Consider the following 23,124-nt stretch of genomic DNA (forward strand, 5'->3'; position numbering starts at 1 on the left):
TTTGTTATCTTTTTTCTTTCTCATTCTTAGTTGAGCCCTTTAAATCTAGAAATTCATGTCTTTCTGTTCTGATTTTTTTTTTTTTTTTCAGAACTGGGAATTGAACTCAGGCCCTTGTGCTTACCAGGGAAGTGTTTATCCTACTGAACCATCTCCCAGCCCCTTCTGTTCCGAATTTTTAAATTATATCATTTTTGATAAGTATCTTCTGTCACATTCTTTGTAGAACTCATATTACTTAGGCATAGGGACACTTTTGACTGATTGACTCATTTTCATATAATTTCTCCACTATTTTCATCTCTAGTTTGTCCTACTTTCTCAGAGATTTATTCAAATTGATCTCTCTCTCTCTTCTGTTTCTCTCACTTGTTTAAAGATCTCAGCTCTCTCATCTTTTATTTCTAAACACTCTTTAGATCTTTTGAATGTTCTTTTTTTTTTTTTTTATCGTACTCTGGTTTTGTTTTTATGCATAGAATAGTTTCTCTTCTCCCTGCAGACTATAATTATGCTGTTTTAACCCAGAAAGTTAACTCCTACTTCATGCAGCATTTGTGACCTCTGGTTTTCTTTTTTCCTTATTTTCTTTGAGTTATCTTTTTCATGTTGAGATTTCTTAAAATATCTAATAGTTGACTCTTAGTAGTTAGGCTTGAAGCATACAAAACAGATGCATCTTCTGGACTTATGGACTTCCCTAGAGGAAAACCAAGATGGCCTTTATTTTCTGTTTTTGTGTGTGTGTGTGTGTGTGTGTGTGTTCCAAATGTAGATAGAGGGTTTTTACTTGGGTCTTCTCCTGCTCAGTTTTTACAGAGTAGCAGTCTGTCAATACTGGGAAGTAAGAATCTCATTCTGCTTTAAGAAATTACATAACAAAGCTTTGGGGACATGTGGTTCCCCCTAGTAATTTATAAATTATATATTCCAAAGAATTTGCTTCTCTTACATTTGACTAAAAACTTATCATCAGAAGTAAGCATAATAGCTCTTTTGAGTCCTCCTTTCCAAAATGATGAAAAAAAGAAGGAACAACGGTCATACCAAAAAGGGCTGCAGTCACATGCAGCCTATTTGCTGTACCCAACGATAAGGCCATTAAGAAGTTTGTCATTCAGAACATGGTGGAGGCCTCTGTGGCCAGGGACATTTCCGAAGCGAGTGTCTTCGACAGTTATGTGCTTCCCAAGCTGTATGTGAAACTGCATTGCTGTGTGTGTTGTGCCATTCACAGCAAAGTGGGCAGAAATCCATGTCGTGAAGCCCGTAAGGACTGAACTCCTCCACCCCGATTTAGACCTGCTGGTGCTGCCCCACGACCTCCACCGAAGCTCATATAAGGGGAGCTGCGTCTTAACGGACTGAAGAAAACTCTCTTGAGAAAGAAATAATACATTGAATGTTATACTTTAAAAAAGAAAGAAAGAAGCATAATAACCAAATGTTTGTAATTACTTGTCCTCAGAAGTCATGGGTATTTTTTCATTTGTCTTTTTATTCTTTTTTTTTTTTAAGTACTAGAGGATTTAATCCAGGGCCTTAATACTAAGCTACATCTTCAGGCTTCTCAACATTTTGGTGGGTTGTTTTTTTGTTTTGTTTTGTTTTCTGGTACCAGGGCAGGGGTTTATGTTGTAGAGGTATCTCCCCAGCTCTTTTATTTATTTTTTTGAGACAGGGTGTTGCTATGCAGCTCAGGCTGGCCTTGAACTCACTTTGTAGCCCAGACTGGTCTCAAACTCTCAATGATTCTCCTACCTCAGCCTCCCAAGTGCTGCAATTACAGGTATGTGCCACCATGCCCAGCCTAGCATGGGCTTTTAAATTTCAACATGGGCCAGGCATGGTGGCACACTCCTGTAATCCCAGCATTTAGGAGGCTGAGGCAGGAAGATGGTTGTGAGTTCAAGGCCAGCCTGGGCTATAAAAGTGAGCTCAAGGCCAGCCTGAACTGCATAGTGAGACCATCTCAAAAAGACAAAAAAAAAAAAAAAAAAAAAAAAAAAAAAAAAAAAAAATAAAACATGGAAAGTTTTTGAAATAGTGACTGATGGGCCCCCAAGGACTAAAACCTCTGGTTCTTTTTTTTTTTTTTTTTTTTTTTTTTTTTTGCGGAACTGGGGATTGAACTCAGGCCCTTGCACTTGCCAGGGAAGCGCTTATTCCACCGAGCCATCTCCCCCACCTCCATGGTAACACCAGTTCTTTTTTTTTTTTTTTCCCCGGAACTGGGGATTGAACTCAGGTCCTTGAGGACTAAAACCTCTAAGAAAACTTCCAAGTGTAACAGTGGCATAGAAAGATTACAGAAGAGGTGGGAATTTCAGGTTTCAAACTATATGTATAGGAGCTGGGGAGACAGCTCAGTAGAATAAGTGCTTGCCTGGCAAGTGCAGAGTCCTGAGTTCAATCCCCAGTACCACAAAAAATAAATAAATAAATATAAAAATAAAAATCTCCCTGGCCTCAAACTGCATATGTTTTAAAAAGACTGAAGAAACAATCAAAAAATAAAAATTCTGAGGGTGGGGGATGTAGCTCAGTAGTAGAACATTTTCTTAGCATGCAAGGAATACTGGGTTCAGTCTATAATGTCACAAAATAATGATAATGATGATGGTGCTGGTGATTCTTTGAGGGGAGCAGCTGAATTGGAGATTGAACACACATTTGAGGCTAGAGCAGGGCCAGCCCCAAGAACACAGAGCTCCAGAGGTGAACCACAGGTACAAATTGTTGAAACTAGAGAAAGGCCAGTGCAGCAGGTGTCTGACCCCGGTTTCATTTCCTGTTAACTATAGCACAGACGGCTTTAAGGATGTTTCTCATTCACAAAACACTGGCCAGGGAGATGACTCAGTAGAACAAGTGCCTGCCTGGCAAGCTCAAGGTCCCGAGTTCAATCCCTGGTACTAGAAAAAAACAAAAACAAAAACACTGAGATCTCACACTTTCAGCCCCACCATGCAGCTCCCCCCATTTTACAGTGTATAAATAAGGACACAGGCCATACTAAGCTGTCCCTGCCTCTCCACCAGAGAGGTCAGATTCTACCTGGTCCCGATTTTTCCTTTAGTATGTATCAATAGTTTTTCTTAATCTCTTGTACTTTCTTGGGACACCTCGGGCTTCTTGGATTGTGGCAATTCTTTAAGTTCTATAACTAGTACCACCTTCCAGCCTAGCAAAGGTACCCTTGCCCTAAATCCTGCATGGCCTGGATATACCCAGACTGCTCTTTTTCTTGGTGTTGGAGATTGAACTTAGGGCCTCAGACATGCAAGCTATGCGCCCTACCACTGAGCTATATCCCCAGCCCCAAAATGCACCTGTAAAATAATACATGGGCATTTGAAACCTAGTACATTTTGCTACCATACTGTACCTTGTAGACATCCACATCTAGAATTCACACCAGTTGGATCACAGAGAAACACTTCTCCATATCTCTTGCCCTGTGTCTTCAATAGGCAATGGCTAGCTGGCACCAGTTCAGTTGATTGGAAGCAGATTAGTCAGGAGTGGGGACTGAAGCTGTAAATGTTGGCAAGAATTTTGGCAGCTAATGAGGGTGTCACGGTGGAATTCTCAGGAAAGATGAGCCTCTTTTTCTCTTTTTCCTTTTTCCCCCTCTTTGAGATACAGGGATCAATTTGGTTTCATTTTTAATTCCATAAAAGTCCCTGATTATAGGTTCTAGTTCCTGTTCTATTTCGCTGTGGTGTATGTGTGTGCCCTTGAACAATAGCGCAACAAAGGGTGGGTGCCCCTCAGAGTGTGACCATTCAGATGCTTGCCTGGTCATGTACCTTGTGGGAACTTAGGATCAACTTAGCTAAGCAGGGTGTGAGGCCTCCATTATGCCATATATTGATCACCACAGAACCACAGGTGAAAGCCTAATCAACCATCTCAACCAGTGTTTCCCAGTCCTGGTACACCGGTGGAACAGCTGGTTGCTTACGCTGCCTGGTCTACTTGCTCATACATTCATTCAGCAGGCACTCAGAGGTTAAATATTCTAATATCCTCTTTCCATAAGGGTAGCCTTAACTAACAAGAGGTAAGCAAGCTCTTCTGTTTGAACTGAGCAGGACTGGAAGACTGATCCTGGGGTGCCCCGAGGATATTACTGGATTCAGACAGGCAGGCAGACAGACGGACAGAACATAACCTCCTCTCTTTGGGGTCCAATGAGAGCTGCTCAAGCAGGGAGCCAGGAATCTCCCTCCAGACTTTCAAGGGGAGTCAAAACATCTCCAGGGTGCACCTTCCTGTAGGGATCTGGAGAGGGCCTTGCTCCATCTGCAAGGGCCACGACTGGTGATCAAAGAGGTCAGCATGATTAGTTTTCCTGGCTGATGCACAAGATGCAACGGCAAGCAGAAACACTGCAGCAATGCCTAGGATTTGGATACAGACTTATTTATATCAACAGGCACTGATGGGGATCATTCCCAGAAAATCTGGTCCCAATCTCTGGCAGTATAGGACTCATATGGGAAAAACAGGCAGGAAGTACAGAGGCAGAATGGCTTGTCAGTTGGGTATTGGTTTATATGGTGTATATCACAGTGACCAGCTATGTCACAGTGACCAGTCATTTCTGAGAGACAGAAGCTACTGGATCGGGAACAGGAACTGGGCAACTAAGAAACTGAAGTATACTGGCTGTGAGGGGGCATTTTCTGCTACAGTGCCAAAAGTTTGTTTGAAAGTGAAGAGAGAGGAAAAAATAGGCTCTTTGGGGCAAATTTGAGGTCAACAAGAGAGGAAAAGAGAAAAACAAAAAAATAAATGTACACCTTAATCTGGAAGACATAGGGTGGGCTACCATGAAAGAGACACAATAGCAGGCTCCTCATAGTTTCTGTGTCCTTATATGTCATCCACATCTCATGGGAGCCTGGAAGAAGCTCTACATATAGAGTCCTGAGAGGCACTGCTGGGTAGATCCTGGATCCTGCCATGCCTCTCTTCTGAGCCAGTCTAAGCCATGCCTTGTCTTTTATGTCACTCACACAGAGGACTGATATATCTAGGCTATATAGGAAACTCAAAAAATTAGACTCCTCAAAGTAAAAGACTCCCAATCAAAAAAACAAAACAAAACAAGGGCAAGGCCAGCCAGTTAGCTCAGCAGATTAAAGCACCTGCTTAGGCAGATACATGGACCAGGGTTAGATCCCTGGCCTGCAGTGCCAGCCTGGCCCCCGGGCACACTGAGACAATGAATGAGACTGGATATGCTGGCATGCGTCTGTAATCCCAGTGCTTGGGAGGCTGAAAACAGGAGGATCACTATGAGTCCGATCTACATACTGAGATACTGTAGTTCCTGTACTAAATACATAAAAATAAATAAATAAAAATAAATGGGCAAGTTAAATAGACACTTCTCAGAAAAATTAAAATGGCCAACAAATACATGAAAAATGTTCAACATCAATGGCTACTGGAGAAATGAAAATTAAAAAAGTGACATTCTACCTTACCCCAGAAAGAATGGCTATCATTAAGAAATCAAATAATAACAAAGGCTGGAGAGGCTGTGGGAAAAGGGAACCCATCTACATTGTTGATGGGAATGTAAACTAGTACAATTACAATGGAAATCAGTATAAAGATTCCTCAAAAAACTAAAACCATTCCATTTGAGCCAGCAATTCCTTTTTTAGGTATCTTCTAAAAGAGTTAAAGACATCATATTACAGTGATCCATGCATACCCATGTGTATAGCAGAGTAATTCATAATAATTAAGTGGTAGAAGCAACATATACTTCCACCAGCAGATGAATGGATAGGAAGATAGATTTTTCTCATATGGGAAAGGAATCAAGAGATGGAGGGATGGGGGAGAGAGAGGTGGGGGATGGAAATAGAATGAAGATGTAATAATCCAACTCCCATATACCAACTCTCCATATACCAACTCCCCACAATGAATGTAAACATTACATACTGCAAACATATACTAATAAAAAAAAAAACCTAAAAAAAAAATCCAGTACCACAAGAACAAACAACAGACAACTTTTCAATATCTCAACCTCATCAGTGAGACAGATTTGTGACAACTTGTGTTATGCTGGCAAATGGTTAACAGCTACCTCTGACAGTGCTGAGACTGCTAAGTTTGCAAATTTGTTTGAAGTAATACCCATGCATGCTACCAATATGATTTCAATTGGCTCCCCAAATTCCTCAAAATATAACAGTTGGCTCTTTCGAAGGAAGAAGCAAGCTCCAGCACACTATCATTTTAGTTGATTGACTGATTGATTGTCTTTTTGAGACAAAGTGTCCCTCCCTATGTAGTACAGGATGGCCTCAAACTCACAGTGATCTTCCTGCCTCAGCCTCCCCCATGCTGGAATAACAGGTGTGTGCCACCATACCTGGCTCACACAGTCATTTTAAAAATTCAATCTAAAAGTATGTGAAGGCTGGGTATAGGGGTTCATGCCTAGAATGCTAGCACACATAAGGCAAGCTTGTAATCCCAGCAGGCTGAGGCAGGATGATCACTGTGAGTTGGAAGACAGCCTGGGCTACAAAGTAAGTTCAAAGGTGGACTGAATTACATATTGAAACCCTGTCTCAAAAAGAAAGAAAGAAGGCTAGGGAGATGGCTCAGTAGAATAAGCGCTTGCCTGGCAAGCACAAGGGCCTCAGTTCAATCCCTGGTTCCACCGAAAAAAGAATAATGTTTATTTATTTGTACTGGGCATTAAACCCTGGGCCTTAGTGCACATGTCCAGAGCACCACCCCACATCTTTAGTAACAGCTGCCTCCCACTTTATTTTGTTGTTGTTGTTGTTTTGAGACAAAAATCTCACTAACTTACTTAGTTGTGCAGGCTAGGTTTCAATTTGCAATCATCTTGCATTGACCTCCCAGAGTGCTAGGATTACAGGTCTGTATCCTGCTCAGTGAAATGTTTAAGCAAAAATTAATTGACTAATTTAGTAATAAGTACAAGAGATTTTGAGCTTCAAGATAATGATGCTTAAGAAAAATGACATTTTATAAAGGACCAGACTAGTTCATAGGCACTATTTAAAATTATCCTATATCAAATTACCAAAGACTTACCTTGCCAAGAGTCTTGGCACTTTTATAGTAACTTAAATTACATTGGGAAAAAGCATAATAGTAATTGAAATGCAACTAATTATAAGCAATTATAAGCCAAATTATGCTTATACCACAATTAGTGTTTGAGGTGGTTTAGTAGACAGATTCTTCATTTCAATAAGCAACCATCATATAAATGAATAGCTTGTAAAACACAGAAATACTCCTTTCATCTTTATTCCAAATATAACAACCACTTCCTCTTTTTATATTAAAATGAGCAACATTTATTATCTTTCATCCCAATCCCCAGTTTGAGTTGAATGCTTTTAAAAACACCAGAAATGAATTATATGTACTAACTCACAACATAGCTTCTTTCAACAGGTTTCATGGAGACATGTTGAGTCCATGTTTTTGAAAAACAAGGACTACCCGGCAGTTTTTATTTACAGTGCAGACTCCAGCCACTTCTTTCTCAGCACATTTTTATTGCTAACATTACCTATTTCACATTAAGGAAAGTTTTTTTTTTTTTTTTTTTTCTCTCTTACGGATAACAGGGAAAAGCCATTTTGTCTTGTAACAATGGTCGTTTTTTATGTCGGGTTGGGTTGTTTCTCTAGTATTTCAGAGCAAATCATAACTTTGTTGCCACAGTTTTGCCGCTGCAGATTAAACTGACTGCAACTTTTATACTTTATCCTAGTAGTGAAATGTTAGATTCATAATTCTTGAAATCACTACTAGTGATAGCTCTGGAATCCCTGTTATATTAATTTCCATGTAAATCCTTCCTAATAGAAAGGCGATATAGCACAGTAGACTTAGGGGTTGGAAGGAACCCCTTTCAATTAGCTCGTCAGTTTAAAACAATTAAAGAAAATATCAGATTACATTATTCACACGTCTAGTTTCTAGGATTAGTTTCACAGAACAGGTTCCCACCCGCTGACCTAATGGAGCACGGGGTTGCCAGTGCTTCGGGGCGCCTGCTGAGCTCAGCCAATTCCCGGCTCGGTGAGCAGCATGGTGGGAGGTAAGTAGAGCCGGAGCCCTCCCAGGCCGGGCGCCACGTTGCTTTCCCTTTTGAAACAGGGAGTCAACGCTTCTGGCTATTGTGTAAACGAGAAGTGCGTTCGTTGGCACATCAGAAACGCGGGAGCGGAGTTAAAGTGCTGTCTAATTCGACCCCAGGCAACATGTACGTCACGGATAAATGGAGTTTTAATGCCTGGCTGCGTTCGCCGCGGGGAAACACTTCTAAGAATGGCCAAGTCCCTCAGCAGCCGCGGAGAACGGCACAGGATCCTGACCACCTCGCCACCCCAGCCCGGGCCACTGCCCGCGCCGAAAGCCAGCCAGTACCCCGAAGGACGCGCCCAGGCTCTCCAGCCAGCTGTTCTCTGGAGCGATTACAGCCTCTCCTAGCTCCGTTCCTGCTCTCCCCACCCACTCTGATTCAACCCAAGGCTCCTAGTCCCCAGCCGGACACCACAGCGCCGTCTCCCGCTCAAGGGACAGCGATAGCTCCATCCGCACCTCAGCGGGTAGTTCCCGGCACTCCCCGTAGGCCCACCGCCAGCCAGTCGCCATTCGGCGAAGGGTGATTGACAGTAGGATGGCCCTATGAGTCTTGGAGGCGGAAATATACGTCACTTCCTGTCCTTTCGCACAGACACGGTATATAAAGTCCCGCTCTCACGCAGAACCCTCGCTTACACAGTATGGCCGGCGACATTAGCTAGCGCTCGCTCTACTCTCTTTAACGGGGAAGCAGCGGACTACAAGAGACTGAACTGTATCTGCCTCTATTTCCAACAGACTCACGTTCAACTTTCGCTCACAAAAAGCCGGGAAAATTTTATTAATCCTTTTTTTAAAAAAGTTAATATAAAATTATAGCAAAAAAAAAAAAAAAAAGGAACCTGAACTTTGTAGCAACACAGCTGGAACAATCCGCAGCGGCGGCGGCAGCGGCGGGAGAAGAGATTTAATTTAGTTGATTTTCTGTGGTTGTTGGTTGTTCGCTAGTCTCACGGTGATGGAAGCTGCACATTTTTTCGAAGGGACCGAGAAGCTGCTGGAGGTTTGGTTCTCCCGTCAGCAACCCGACGACAACCAGGGATCTGGGGATCTTCGCACTATCCCGAGGTAGGTGGGTTCCCGGGACTCCCGGGACGGAGCTGGGCCATGGGGTCGCCGCCCCTGCGGGCACCAGACTCGGGCCAGGGCCGGCTGGCTCAGCCTTCGCCTGTGGGCGGCCGTGGAGGATGCGGTCTTGGGGCAAGCGGCAGCGCCCACCCGGGCTGCAGCCCGCTTCTCCCGCTCCCGAGACTGGGCGGTTGTGCCCTGGGGGAGGGGAGTCCGGCCCGGCCGCGTGCTCAGGTAGCGTCCCCGGCTGGTGGCGCCTCCCGACTGGCCGCCGGAGCCCCGGGGTGGGGGCCGCGCGCTTCCCTCCGGCAGGTGTGGCCCGGCGGGCTTAGTCAGGCGCTAATTCGGGCGTGCCCTCCACGGGAAGGGGGAGCGACGGGACGCGCGACGCGGGCTCTGAGCGGGGTCCTGCGACCCGGGGAGGGGCTGGCGAGCAGGCCTCCCGCCGCCGACGAGGCGGGCAGCGCGTGGTGCCGGGGCGGCGCGAATTGGGCGGGAGCAGCCGTGTCGCAGTGCCGGGGCCCCGGGACCGCCCGGACGCACTCTGCACCGGGCTTTTTGGGGCGGTGGGCGGACCTTGCGGTCCTACCGAGGAGGTGTACTCCTGAATCTTGACCTTGGGTGTGTAACCTGTTACGGAGTCGGAGGATCCAGGGAGAGAGTGCGGCGGGCCGGAGAAGTGCAGGGTGCGGGGAGCTCTGCCTGCGTTCACGGGACGCAGGCCTAGCACATAATACCCTTTAATACCTTAAGCAGGACCTAAGGATCGCGGCCCCGGCGCGCGCCTGTGTGCTTCGTTGATCGCTCGAAGGAACCCTTTTCGTGCTCTTGCGGTGGGAATCTAAAGGCCTAGAGAAGCACTAGCGATACTGAGGATGTCTGGGCCCTGTTGCGACCGCGGCAACCATCAGTAACTACCCCTTGTCTGCTTTGGTCTCTCACGGGTTTCCCCAGGCTCCCTCGCGCACAAGTGCGGCGAGGGTGGCGGAGGGAGCGGCGTGGCCCGCTTCATTGAGAGGCGGTGACCAATGAGCTTCAAGGCCCTAGCGGGAAGCCTGGCCCCAGGCTGGGAGCCAATGGCCGTTTTAGGAATGTTGGTTGTCTCTGTAGCCGACCCTTGACAAAAGCAACTGGCGGAGAGAATCCAGTCGGCCACGTGCTCCCGAGACTTTAAGGCGCATTGGGAAACGCAGTTCCTATTAAATTCTTGCCTTGTAGGGAAAAACCCTTGTAGTAGTAAAAATGTGGAAGGCCTCATTCTTTTTAAGTTTTCGCCCGGCATTTAGGATGTTTTAGCGTGGTGCTTTCAATGTGCCAGACTGAATTTTTAACCTTTTGTTATTATAGGAAGCAGTTACTTTTTTTCATAATAACCATGGGGAATTAGTACTTAATACTTTTTAACACTAACGAACTAGTCTTCTGTTTTTAAATTGCAAAAATTTGAAAACCTGAAAGTATTTGTTTTTTGCTTTACAACCTGCTCTAGTGTCCTTTAAAAAAGTAAATAGACTGTGAAAGTCATGGTTAAAAGACATTAACAGACTGGGTAACGACCAAATCTGTTTATAAAGCGTGTTAAGCATAAATGTACAGAAAGAATAAAGACTGAAGACCTTAGCTAACCAAAGAAACATTTATTACAGATAATGCCAAAGATGTGGAAAAATACCTTTCCAAAAGTGATGCAGGAAGAAATGGAAAACCTAACACAGTCCTATAACAATTACATAGTTATTAATCATCTCACAAAAACTTAAGGCCCAGATTATTTCATCTGAAATGTCATAGCATTCAGAGAAGAAATCATTAGTATTGCATTATTTTCTTCCAAGATATAGAAAGAACGAACTCCCCAGATCTTAATGTGGTTAACATAACTTTGACATCAAAACTTGGTAAGAGAGCTCTAAAAGAAGCTGAAGCAGGGTAGCAACTTGAGGCCAGCTTGAACTACATAATGAGATCCTGTCTCAAAAAAAAAAAAAAAAAAAAAAAACCTGACAAAGTTAGGAAGGGCGGGGACTATCAAGCCTGGTGATAGGGTGTGAAAGAGTTAAAACATCTGTTATGAGTCCATTTATTTGTATTTACCAAAGAAAATGGGAAATGTCTCCATACAAAGAATTCCATGTGAATATTGATAGCAACATTGTAGTTACCTCCCAACTGAAAACAAATCTCTATTAACTGGCAGATGAATTAAGAGTTGTTAGACATTCATAGAATAGAATACTACCCATCAATAAAAACAATCATGGATATATACAAGAATATGAATAATAACAAAATGGATGAAAAAAGCCAGACAAAAGCACAGGTGTTAACTTTCATTTTAGTAAACTCTAGAAAATGCAGACTAATCTGACAAGCCTGGTCATTGTTTGCCTGACCATGGGGTGAAAGGAAAGATGGGTTACAAAGGAGTATGGGGGATTTGGGGGTGTTCATTACAAGACTTTCTAGAAAGCCCAACTATTTTTTCTCTTTGGTGAGTAGCAGACAGAAGTGAGGTGGCATGCCTGTAATCCTAGCAGGAGGATCACTAAGACTTCAAGGCCAGCCTGAACTAGGTAGTGAGACCCTGTCTTAAAGAAAAGAAAACGAAGACTAGCTGCTTTTCTATAGATTTAAGACATCTTTCCTCACCTGGAATTCTGGAAGTTGGTCCCCCACTCTGAAGATCTTTCATATTTAGATATGCAACCAGTCTATTACTTTAAGCAAAATTGTCCCTTCTTTCCAAGCTTTGAGAGTTCTAGTGGGCTGTTAGGCACAATTCAGCATGAGTATAATCTGAATTAGGAAATGATGAGTTTTTGGTTTGTTAATTGCTTTCTCAAGTGAGGGGTGCATTGTGTAGCAAAGGACAATCTTGGCCAATATAGCTTGAGTTAAAGAATATTTGACATTACACTGTAGAAGAGTGGATGTTCTCAGTGTATTTCTAAAACTCATTTCACACAGTACTTTAAGTTGAAATATAAAGCGTAGCCCCCTAACACCTGTAATACCTGTAATCCTAGTGCTTTAGAGGTGGGTGGATAGTTTGAGTCTGTATCCAGAAGTACTAAATCAGCTTTTATAAAAATAAGAAATGACAGCTTTGAAGAGGGAGTCTACTAGAAAATAAATGTGAAAAAAGATAATCTGATTTTCCAGGGCTGTGGGTTCTTTCTGTGTTAGAATTGTGAACAGACCTTGCTAGTCTTTGTATATGAGATGAATTTAGTGGAGAAGGTAAATGTTTTGGGAATGTTTATTTTTAAATTTAAATGAAAGTATGAAAATCAGAATCTTTGCTGTTGAAAGTAACATTTTAGAATTGGTGGAATATTTTGTTCTTTCTCTGCTTTATAAATTTTGTAATAAAGGAATTTTCAGTAAAGGAATGGGGGGCTGTTGCAAAGATAGTCACCAGTTTCAGTCATTTACACCAAGGAAATCACAACACATTACCCAAAATCCTTTCAATGTAAATGCTTTGGGAGTGGAAGAGCTTATTATTGTTAAAGAGTTGAGCTCTTCCTTGTGTTTTTCACAGCAGTTTCAAAGTGTTTCAGCTTTTATTTCCAAATTACTTATTTGCCAGGTGTGGCGGCATGTACCAGTAATATTAGCACTGGCGAAGCTGAGGCAGGAGGATCACACTGAGCTCAAGGCCAGCCTGAACAAGACCCTGTCTCAGAAAGAAAAAGACCAAACTACCAATCTTATAAGAAGTACACATTTAAAGTAGTAGTTACTATACTGGTAGAGACTTAAATTGGGAGGGGAGATACTGATTATAGTTAGCAGGGTTGTGTTCTGGGTTAATTTGCTTGAATGAAAGAGGGAGTACTTGTTCTCTGGATACATTAACTGCCCTGGAAAGGCATGGTCAGATTGAACTAGTGAGTCCTACCTAGGCTTTTTGCTTTTTTTTTGTTTTGTTTTTCCTCCATGTATTTGGTACAGGGTCTCACTACACCTCTGATACTCCTGTTTTCAGCTTCCCCAGCTCTGGGATCACAGGCATGCAGCACCAATCCCGGTCTGTGGGTTGGGCCCAGGGGTTGAGCTGACCACAGCTCAGTGCACCTGAGGGTGGGACCAGGGCTGACGTGCTGAAGATCAAACCCAGGTCCCTATGCTTAGGCACTTAGTCCACTTGCTTTGCTTTTTGAGACAGGGTCTTACTAACCCATGTACCTAAGGCTGGCCTGAAATTTGTGGCCCAGGCTTGCCTGCCTTAGACTCCCAAATCCTGGGATAACAGGTTCCATGATGCCCAGCAGCAGACCTAGGCTTTTTTTGTTCAATAAAAATTTCATTAGGATGCTTTTGACCCCAAAACAATGGTAGCCTATGTGTAAGGTAGTGAAAATGTGTGAGACAGGCTTCAGTGGTCTGAGCTAAGAGAATTGGAAAGTTTTTGGTGTGACTTCTTTCTAACAAAAGTGAAAGTAGGTGGAGTTTCAAAGCCAGGCAGTTTCACTTTAGAAAATAATATGTAATCCAGTCACCTGGAAGCTTTTTATATATAGATCCCCAGGCAACACTCAGAAAGTGTCTGACTCACTAATAGGATCCATAAATCTACACTTTACAGACATTTCAAATGGTTGACTATATAACCCTGTAGTTGCTCTGAAGAGCTCCTTTTCTATGCTAACAACATTCTGTGCTTTTCATTTTTAAGAAACATGTTTTTGAAAAAAATCACAGAATTTCTCATGTTAACTGTTTGAAGGATGTTACAGTTCTGTAGTACTTATGTTTATTCACTGTTATACAAATGTGTTGAGAACTGTATTTCGTTTTGTACAACTCTCCCAGTCACATCTTTCCAGATGCTTTAAATGATAAACTTGTACTCTATATGAAGTAAATAGTTATACTAACCTTCTCTGCCCTTGTCAACCACCTTAGTTTGTTTCTATGATTTTTTTTATTTATTTTTAATTTTTTTTTATTTATTAGAGAGAGAGAGAGAGAGAGAGTGTGGTGTGTGTGTGTGGCCAGCTCAGCCCACCAGGGGGCGGGGCTGGCTGGCATGTGGTGCTGGGGGATTGAACCGCGGTCCCCGATGCCTTGCCAAGCTTGTTCTAAGTAGGTGCTTTAGACCACTGAGCCATCTCTCCAGCCCTGTTTCTATGATTTTGACTGATAAAAACTTCATTTAGGTGGGATTATACAGTTTGTCTTTTTTTTTTTTTTTTTTCCGGAACCGGGAATTGAACTCAGGCCCTTGCGCTTGCCAGGGAAGCGCTTATTCCCCTGAGCCATCTCCCCGGCCCCAGTGTTTGTCTTTTTGTGACTGGCTTATATATTAGCATGTCACAGTTCGTTCATTCATTTTGTTTGCATGTGACAGTATTTCCTTTTTAAAACTGCAGGATTCATTATATACATAAACTACATTTGGACATTTAGGTGACTTCCCAGCTCTTGGCTGCTGTGAATGTTGCTGGGAGCAGGGATACAGAGATCGCTGTTGTAAACCTTGATTTCAGTCATTTTGGTTATACCCATAAGTGGCATTATTGTGTAAGACAAAGTCAGGATCCTCTCTTTTCCATAATGACTGCATCATTAATATGTCTACCACCACTGTATACAGTGGTCCCTCATTTGTTATCACAGAGGTTATGTTCCAGACATCCCCCACAATAAGAGAAAATCAATGAAATAGCGATGTTATATTTATTTCAACGTTTATATATATTTATTTATTTTAAGGCTTTATAAACCCCATACTCTTATAAACCTTTCTCATACTTAAAACACTTCTAGGGGCTGGTGAGATGGCTCAGTGGTCTAATGCACCTACTTAGAACAAGCTTAGCAAAGCACAGGACCACGGTTCAATCCCCCAGAACCACATGCCAGCCAGCCCCGCCCCCTGGTGGGCTGAGCTGGCCACACAAATAAATAAATTAATTAATTAAATTAAAATAAATAAAACACTTCTAACATTCTTACTCATTTTCTAAACTTGTAAACCTTCAAAATTTTACTTTTTTTGTTTTGTCGAACTGGGGATTGAATTTAGGCCCTTGTTCTTGCCCCGGAAGCACTTATTCCACTGAGCCATCTCCTCGGCCCCAATAATTTTAACAACATATGTACACTGTATGGTACTGCAGAATCTCATGTTATAGTGAAAAATCTGTGATAAGTAATTCATATTAATATTTTTTGAAAACATGTGGCATAATGAGCCCACAAAAATCAAACCACCAAAATAACAAGGAACTACTATACTACTGCAAGGGTTCCTGTTCTTCCATTATTCTTGCCACTTGGTGTTTCTGTTCTGATAATAGTCATTCTAATAATGGCTTTTGGGTGATACTTCACCGTAATGTGTTAAAGAGTTAGCAGCATCTCCCTGTTTTTCCTGAAACTCCTGTGCTGAAGAGATTTTCCTACCTCAGCCTTTTGAGTGTCCTGCTGAGCCTGCTTCATTATAGTATGTGTTTGTGTATGTATTGATTTTTCTGAGACAGGCTCTCTGTGCAGGCTCACCTCAAATTCCTACCAATCCTCTTGCCTTGTGGTCCATAGGGGTGTGTGTGTGTGTGTGTCCATGTGTCCATCCTTGTTCATCTGGCTCAGCCTGCCCTTGGAGTGCGGCTGGCATTGTATATGGTGCCCAGATTGAACTGTGATCCCTGCACTTGCCTAAGCTTGCCTAAACAGGTGCTTTAGACCACTGAGCCATCTTACCAGCCCCTCCACACTTCCATTACAGTTTTGAAGTGCATTTTTGTGGCTGATGAGGTTGATCTTTCCATATGCTTGTTGACTGCATTATCTTAGGGTCAATTCAAGTCCACTGCTCACTTTTTAATCATTTCTGTTGCTGGGTTATGAGTATTTTATGGTAGATATTGATGCCTTATCAGATATGATTTGCAGATACTTGCTTCCATCCTGGTTTATTTTTCACTATTTTCTTTGCGAAGTGTTTAAATTTGTAGTCCATTTGTTTTATGCTTGTGTTGCCTGTGCCTTGGGGGTCATTATCAAGAAATCATTGGGTTGGAAAGATAGCTCAGCAGACTGGGTGCCTGCTTAGGCAAGTGCAAAGACCTGGGTTTGAGCTCCAGCACCATGAGCGCCCCCGCCCCTAGTCACGCTGAACTTACCACCGAGACCAGGGTTGGTGGCACATGCTTGTAATCCCAGCACTGGAGAAGCTGAAAACAGGAAGATCACTACGAATTCAAGCTGCGCAGTGAGTCCCAGTACCAAATACGTGAAGAAAAAAGAAAAAATCATTGACTCCCTGGTGTGGTGGAACACAATTGTGATCAGCAAGCACTCAGGGAGGTTGAGGCAGGATTGCAAGTTTGAGTTCAGGTTGGACAAGTTAGCAAAGGCCCTGGGTTCATCCTAGATCATTCCCTAAACAATGACATTCTGAGATGCTTTAAAGTACTTGGGAAGCCTGTAACCCCACAGGGAATTGCTAGGAGCTCAAGGTCACCTTGAACTACATAGAAAGGCCGTATTTCAAAAAACAGTAACAAGGGCCGGCAAAGTAGCTCATTGGACTAAGTGCTTGCATAAGTAAGCACAGGGGCCGGAGTTTGATCCCCAGCACCACATGTTGTGCTGGCCCTGCTCCTGGGTACACTGAGCTGGCAGTGGAATCTGGGCATAATGGCATGTGCCCGTAATTCCAGTACTACGGAGGTAGAAAACCGGAGAATCAACACCGAATCTGAGCTGCATAGTGAGATCCTACACACGCGCGCGCACGCACACAAACACGCCCAAACAGTAACAAAAGTACATAGGAGGCTGTGCCTAGGTTATAAAACAAATACTGTGCCATTTTATATGGCATCCTCTGATTTTAGTATCTGTGGGAGGTAGGGTTCTGTAAGCTGTACCCCATAGACACTGAGGGATGATTGTATAAAACTTTCATCCTTTGTTAGTGTGTTGTAACTAAACTTTTTACAGTTCCTCCTGTTCCCTTATTTTGTAAAGATCTATTTTACTCTGCAGAAAATAAATTGCCAGATCTCCTTCAACTCCCTTCAGTCTGATGGGTTTCATTATGTAAAGAGAATTATCAGAAACTTGCAGAACTGAATTCAAACATACATGAGCAGGGCTGGGGTTGTAGCATGTTGGAGCCCTTTTTATTTACTTATTTTGTGTATTTGGTAGAGGGATTCACTACGCAGCTCGGAGTCCCAATGAGCCTCTTTTTGATTTCAGCCTCCCCAGCGCTGGGTTACAGGTGTGGGCCACCATGCCCAGTCTTTGTGGCTGGCTCAGCATGCCTTGGGAGCAGGGCCCTCATGGCACCATGGGCCCCCGTGGAACCCTGGAACCTGTTTTAGTATGAACATGAAGTCTATCCCCACTCATTCTCTGTACCCCAATCACAAGCTATTCTCTTCCTAGAAATAAGGCTTGAGCCATGTGCTTTATCTCTCACTCCCACATTTGAGAGTAAATGAGGTCTTCATAAATATGCTGAGACATAACGTATATAGACCGTGATTCTCCTGCTTTATAGCTATAGGGATCTGCTGGCCGCTGCAGCTCCTAGAGGACTTCATGGATGCTGAAAGGGGGCTCCCAATCCTAGTCTTTTGGCTCAAAGAGGAGCCCTTCTTTGGAGACCAGGAATAGTGTGTCTCGAGGAGCATTTTTTGTTTGTACCTTGTACCATAGTTCAGGAGTTTAGACTACCTGAAACCAGCCCAGCAGTACCAGAGAGAAATGAAGGGGAAAGGGGGAAAAGAAAAAACAAAACTTGCTGCTTCAGTAGCATTTGGGTTGGCTTCTCCAGTTCACCTCAGTAGTGGCAAGCCTGTGCCACTGGTGACTGTTGTCATCACTGAAGGCTCCAAAGGGTTCGCCATCTCTGGCTTCCCTAGTTAGTGTTCACATAACTACACTGTGCTTTCTACACAGTTTTTGCTGTTTAAGACTGTGTCTGCTTGCATTGCCCAGGCAGGCCTGGACTCTTTGTATCTACCCTCCCAGCAGCATAGCAAGAATGTAGCCACTACTGCTGCACTTGGCTCTGTTTTGGGTTTTTTAGTTGGTTATGTACTACAATGAAGTGCTTCTTGCAAGTCCACAAAACCTTTCCTCAATCTACTAGTAATGCTCAGTCAGAATTTTTTCAGACACAACATTACAGGACACATTGACTTTAAACACTGTAAGAAAAAGTCTTAGCAACCAAATGATTGTGAGGACTTGAGAACTACTAGCCTCAAGAAAAAAAGGAATCAAGGACAATGAAGGCAACACTTTGAAATCAACATAGTGCAATACGTGTGTGTAAAAGAGGTAGAAAAACAATTCTGAGCAGTTGAATTTCAGTGCAGATTACTTTTATCATGTTTCTTTGAGGTGAATAAGTCTTTTGTAAATAAACCTTTATTGGAATGTGGCCACACCCATAAACATCTGGTATTTTCTCCCTATAGGGGCAGAGCTAGGTAATTCAAACATAGCCTTTCTGCATTGCGACATGTAAGATTTACTCTAGCTTTTTACAGAAAGGTGGCTGTCTTCTATTTTAGAGGACAAGTTTGTCACGTACTACCACTGCCCTCTGCTTTCTGTCCACATAAACGATGGGAAAGAGAAAAGTGCCTTTTATGGTCAGCCATGGAATGTTCTAAATTATTTATGATTAGAATGTCCAATGAATGTTCATAATTTTTTGTTTTGTGTTTTCGAGACAAGGTCTTTTTCACTATGCAGTTCAGGCTCATGACATACCCCCAGGCTGCCCTTGAACTCAAAACAGCTCTCCTCAGCCTCCCAAGTACTGGGATTACAGATGTGGGCTACTGTACCCAGCTTCAGTGTCCATAATGATAGTAGAAGGTGCCTCCTTTCTACCCAAACATATTTCAGAGATAATCACTAATCAATATTACAGACTTTTTTTACAAAACTGTTCAATTTGATAGTTCTTGGCATTATACATTATAAACAGAGTGCAAGAAACCAAACAAATAGCTACAAGGTTGATGAAAAACAAATATCTTCTTGGGGTCTGGGAATGCTGAAATTCCTAGGATACTCTTGTTTCAGGACTCCATGGACACAGGTGGGCACCACAGTGACCAGTGTCTAATGTACTTTAAATCTTATTTAGATTACTCGTAATACCTGATACAATATAAATGCTGTGTAAATTATTGCACTGTATTCAGGTAACAATGGTAAGAAAAGTACACTTTCATTGTAACAGGTGCCGTTTTCCCCCCAAATGTTTTCAACTGAAGGTTGATTTAAAACTTGCAGAACCCACAGAGGGTTGACTGTATTGTTTTTTTCTATACATACATAGCTATGATACTTAATTTATCAATTAGTCACAGTAAAAATAATGATAGGTAATGATATGATGCATTGTAATAATATAATGCAAAGCATCTTGTGTAACATATCTTTACTGTGCTGTACTTGGCTTCCTGAGGTGATGTGGGGTGCTGCTATGCCTGTGTGCTGAGGGGCAGTAGGTTAGATAGTGTGAGGGTACACTGAGGGCCCTGCTGACCTGATACACAGATTCCTCATTAGCAAATATCTGAAACCATAGATTATCATGCTATTATTAAGAAGGAATGGCAGAAAAGGACTTGCTAGGCTGTCCAGTGAGCACTAGAAGATGTGTGCAACAGTGCTAGGTGCTGGGATAACATTGGAGACAGAGTTGAAGTCAAACTATAAAGAGAACTCCGCTCAGATGTCATGGAATGCTTCTAACGCTGAAATCGTAGGTTTGTATGCCACTGAGGATGGAACCCAGAGACTTGGACCTGCTACGCCAGGGTTCTATCAGTGAGTTAAGTTCATTCCCAAGCCCTTTTTATTTTGAGACAAGGTCTTAGCAGGCTGGACTCAAACTGGATCCTTCTGCCTCAGCCTCTTGTTTTTGGCGGAGTTTTTTGTTGTTTGTAGTCATTGTGTTGGTTTTGGTTTTTGAGATTAGGGTCTAAGCCTACTAACATGTTGCTTAGGCTCAGACTGTTGATCCTCCTGTGTCAATCAGCCACCATGCTGGGATGACAAGCATGTACCAGTATACTTGGATTTGAATCCTTACTATCTAATAGGTAAATTTTTTTTTTTTTTTTTTTTGCGGAACCGGGGATTGAACTCACGCTCTTGCGCTTGCCAGAGAAGCGCTTATTCCACTGAGCCATCTCCCCGGCCCCATAAATAGGTAAATTTTGTATGCATTACATAATCTGATTTTAGCAGTTGAGTAAAGTAGGCCTTTCTCATTAGGTACAGAAACCTAGCCAGAGATAACTCTTTGTAGTTCACATTGGCCTCAAACTGCAGCAGTCCCCTGCCTTAGCATCTCTAGTGCTGGATTACAGGTTGTGAGTCTTAAAATACAGCATTTACTTAGAAATATGAAACTCAAAGGTACTGCTTGACTATCTTCAGAGAATTTTCCTTGAAGTTTATGTTACTAGTATGTGTCTTGATTGCAACTCTTACCCAGACAACAGATTACATATTTTGAATTTTAGAAGCCAGTATGTTACTTGGTCTTACCCTGAACTCCAGTAAAGTGTGTTTGCCCATATGAATAGGTGCCTCTTTTCTTAGGATCCTACTGGTGTGCTAGTAGTTTTTTTGTGAATGTTTCTAAACTTGGTGACCAGCTGGAAGTTTTATAGCAGACAGTAGTAGTAATACCTACCACATAAAAAACTAAAGAATCACGCATTGTTTTTGTTTTGTTTGGCTTTTTTGGAGACAGGATGTCTTGGTTAATTTCTCTCCTTGCTGAGACAAAACACACGAAGCCCAGAATTAAGGAAGCAAAAGTTTATTTCACTCAGTTTGTGAAGGTTTCAGTTTATACTTGGCTGGCTCCAAGGCAGAGTGGCATATGGTAGAGACACAGTTCATGGCAGTGTAGCAAAACCTACAGTAGTGAAAGGGAGAGGCCAGCAGAGAGCAAGCCTCTTTCCCTCCTTTATACTGTGTACAGGCTGTTTGCCCAAGTGTGGTTGTAGCACTTACACTCATAATGCCAGCATTAGATTATGAATCCCAATCACAAACTGGAAGTTCACCCGGTGACTGTGAGGCTTTGGAAGGAATCTAGACACAAACCATAACAGGATTTTGCTATGCAGTATTTGAGCTGTTCTTAAACTCACAGTAATCCTGCCTCAGCCTCCTAAGCATTGGGATTATAGGCATGGGCTACTACACCCAGCTGAATTGCTTGTTCTGTCTGACAGGCTTTTAAATGTTTTGTATTTTAGGGAAGGCTCTACAGGGTGTTCAGGATCAGAGTCAGTGATCCGCCTGTTTAAAGCCTCCCAAGAGCTGGGATTACAGGCTGAGACATCACATCTTCTCAATTGCCTTCTCAGGCCGCCCTGAGGGCAGGCCCTGGGGATTAGACCCCTAGCCCCTGCACCTGCAGGCGCTTTAATCACCTAAACTATTTAGCCAGCCCAAGATTTTAAATCTTTATACCAATCTGCCTGGTGAAATATAGTGCCTTTTTTAAAAATAGTGCCTTTAATTTTTTTCAGTGCAAAGTATCAAATTAAGGTCCTCTTCAAATCACAAAATATCTCTCTTTGGATATGTTGATAGAGGTACTGAAACAATGTATTGAAAAGTGGAAGCACCCTTGCTTATTTAAAAAAAAAAAAAAAAAATGGACCAGGGAGATGGCTCAGTAGAATAAGCGCTTCTCTGGCAAGTGCAAGGGTCTGAGTTCAATCCCCGGTTCTGCCAAAGAAAGAAAGAAGCAATAGAAAAATGTTTACCTATTGACAAGAGAAAAAAATAGTCTTAATTGGAAAATTCTAAAGTACTAGAGCTTTGTGGTTTTTATAAGAATAAGCAACTGTTATTATGTTTTTGTTAAATAGATCTGAGTGGGATATACTTTTGAAGGATGTGCAATGTTCAATCATAAGTGTGACAAAAACTGACAAGCAGGAAGCTTATGTACTCAGGTAAGTACTCTAAAACAAATGCTGGGCAGCTAATTTCAGTCCTAGTCATAAACTCACTCTGTATTGTATTAGATATCACATTGTTGCTCTCAATCTTTTAAGTTGTTTTCTTGGTATACAAAGGCCAGTAAGTGTGGTTTATTTATTTAATAAATACCTTGAATGCTTTATATTGTGGTGGAGTTTGCATTAAGATGCATAAACCCTCTACTTTTTAACTGTTTGCATTTGGCATGAATAAACTTTTATCAAAAATTCTTCACACTTGCTGTGTCCTGGGGGTGATAGTGGAGAACAAAACAAGTGTACCTTTCCTCATGGAACTTATTATTTAATAAAAGAAATAATGGAATAATTCCAGAGACAGCAAGTAAGAATGTAGGTAGTGGTACAAGGCGATTGTAGAGTGTCTATTAAGTAAATAATGTCAGACACTTTGTTTGATTATTCTATATAGTTACCCATCTGGAGGCTTTTGTGTCCATATATATGAGGATATCCTATCCCATAGAAAGATCTATCATTCTTGGGATGCTAGTTTCTAGGATATGGATAAATGCTGGAGTGAGAAGCTCTGTGTAGTAACCCACAATGCTGTATACCAACCTAGTCAGTACTTTGGAGCTTTACACTGGTTTTTGAATGGTAAAGGAAAAGAGTACTAAATTGATTATTTCCTTGGGGTAATGTTTAAAAATAGTAGCTAAAAATTATAAAGGAATGTCTCAAAGCAAGTTAATTGTGTCCTTAGTGCTTAAGTAATAATCTTATAACTTTTTTCAACTGCAGTGAGAGTAGCATGTTTGTCTCCAAGAGACGTTTCATTTTGAAGACATGTGGTACCACCCTCTTACTGAAAGCACTGGTTCCCCTGTTGAAGCTTGCTAGGGATTACAGTGGGTTTGATTCGATTCAA

At 42.3% G+C, this 23,124-nt stretch overlaps 1 protein-coding gene across 1 annotated transcript in view; it reads left to right on the plus strand.

Annotated features, from left to right (window-relative positions):
- Nucleotides 1-8,805: 8,805 nt before the first annotated feature.
- The window catches only part of Amd1 (adenosylmethionine decarboxylase 1), a gene marked incomplete at its 3' end in the record, with an annotated part of 43,337 nt that continues 29,018 nt past the window's right edge, over nt 8,806-23,124 (plus strand). Inside the window, exons 1-3 of the mRNA XM_023722323.1 lie at nt 8,806-9,237; nt 22,122-22,208; nt 22,998-23,042. Of these exons, the coding sequence (XP_023578091.1) occupies nt 9,128-9,237; nt 22,122-22,208; nt 22,998-23,042 (242 nt within the window). The remainder of the gene's footprint in view (nt 9,238-22,121; nt 22,209-22,997; nt 23,043-23,124) is intronic.

Source organism: Octodon degus, unplaced genomic scaffold (assembly GCF_000260255.1).
Source record: "Octodon degus isolate 3935 unplaced genomic scaffold, OctDeg1.0 scaffold00090, whole genome shotgun sequence".
Taxonomy (NCBI): Eukaryota; Metazoa; Chordata; class Mammalia; order Rodentia; family Octodontidae; genus Octodon; species Octodon degus.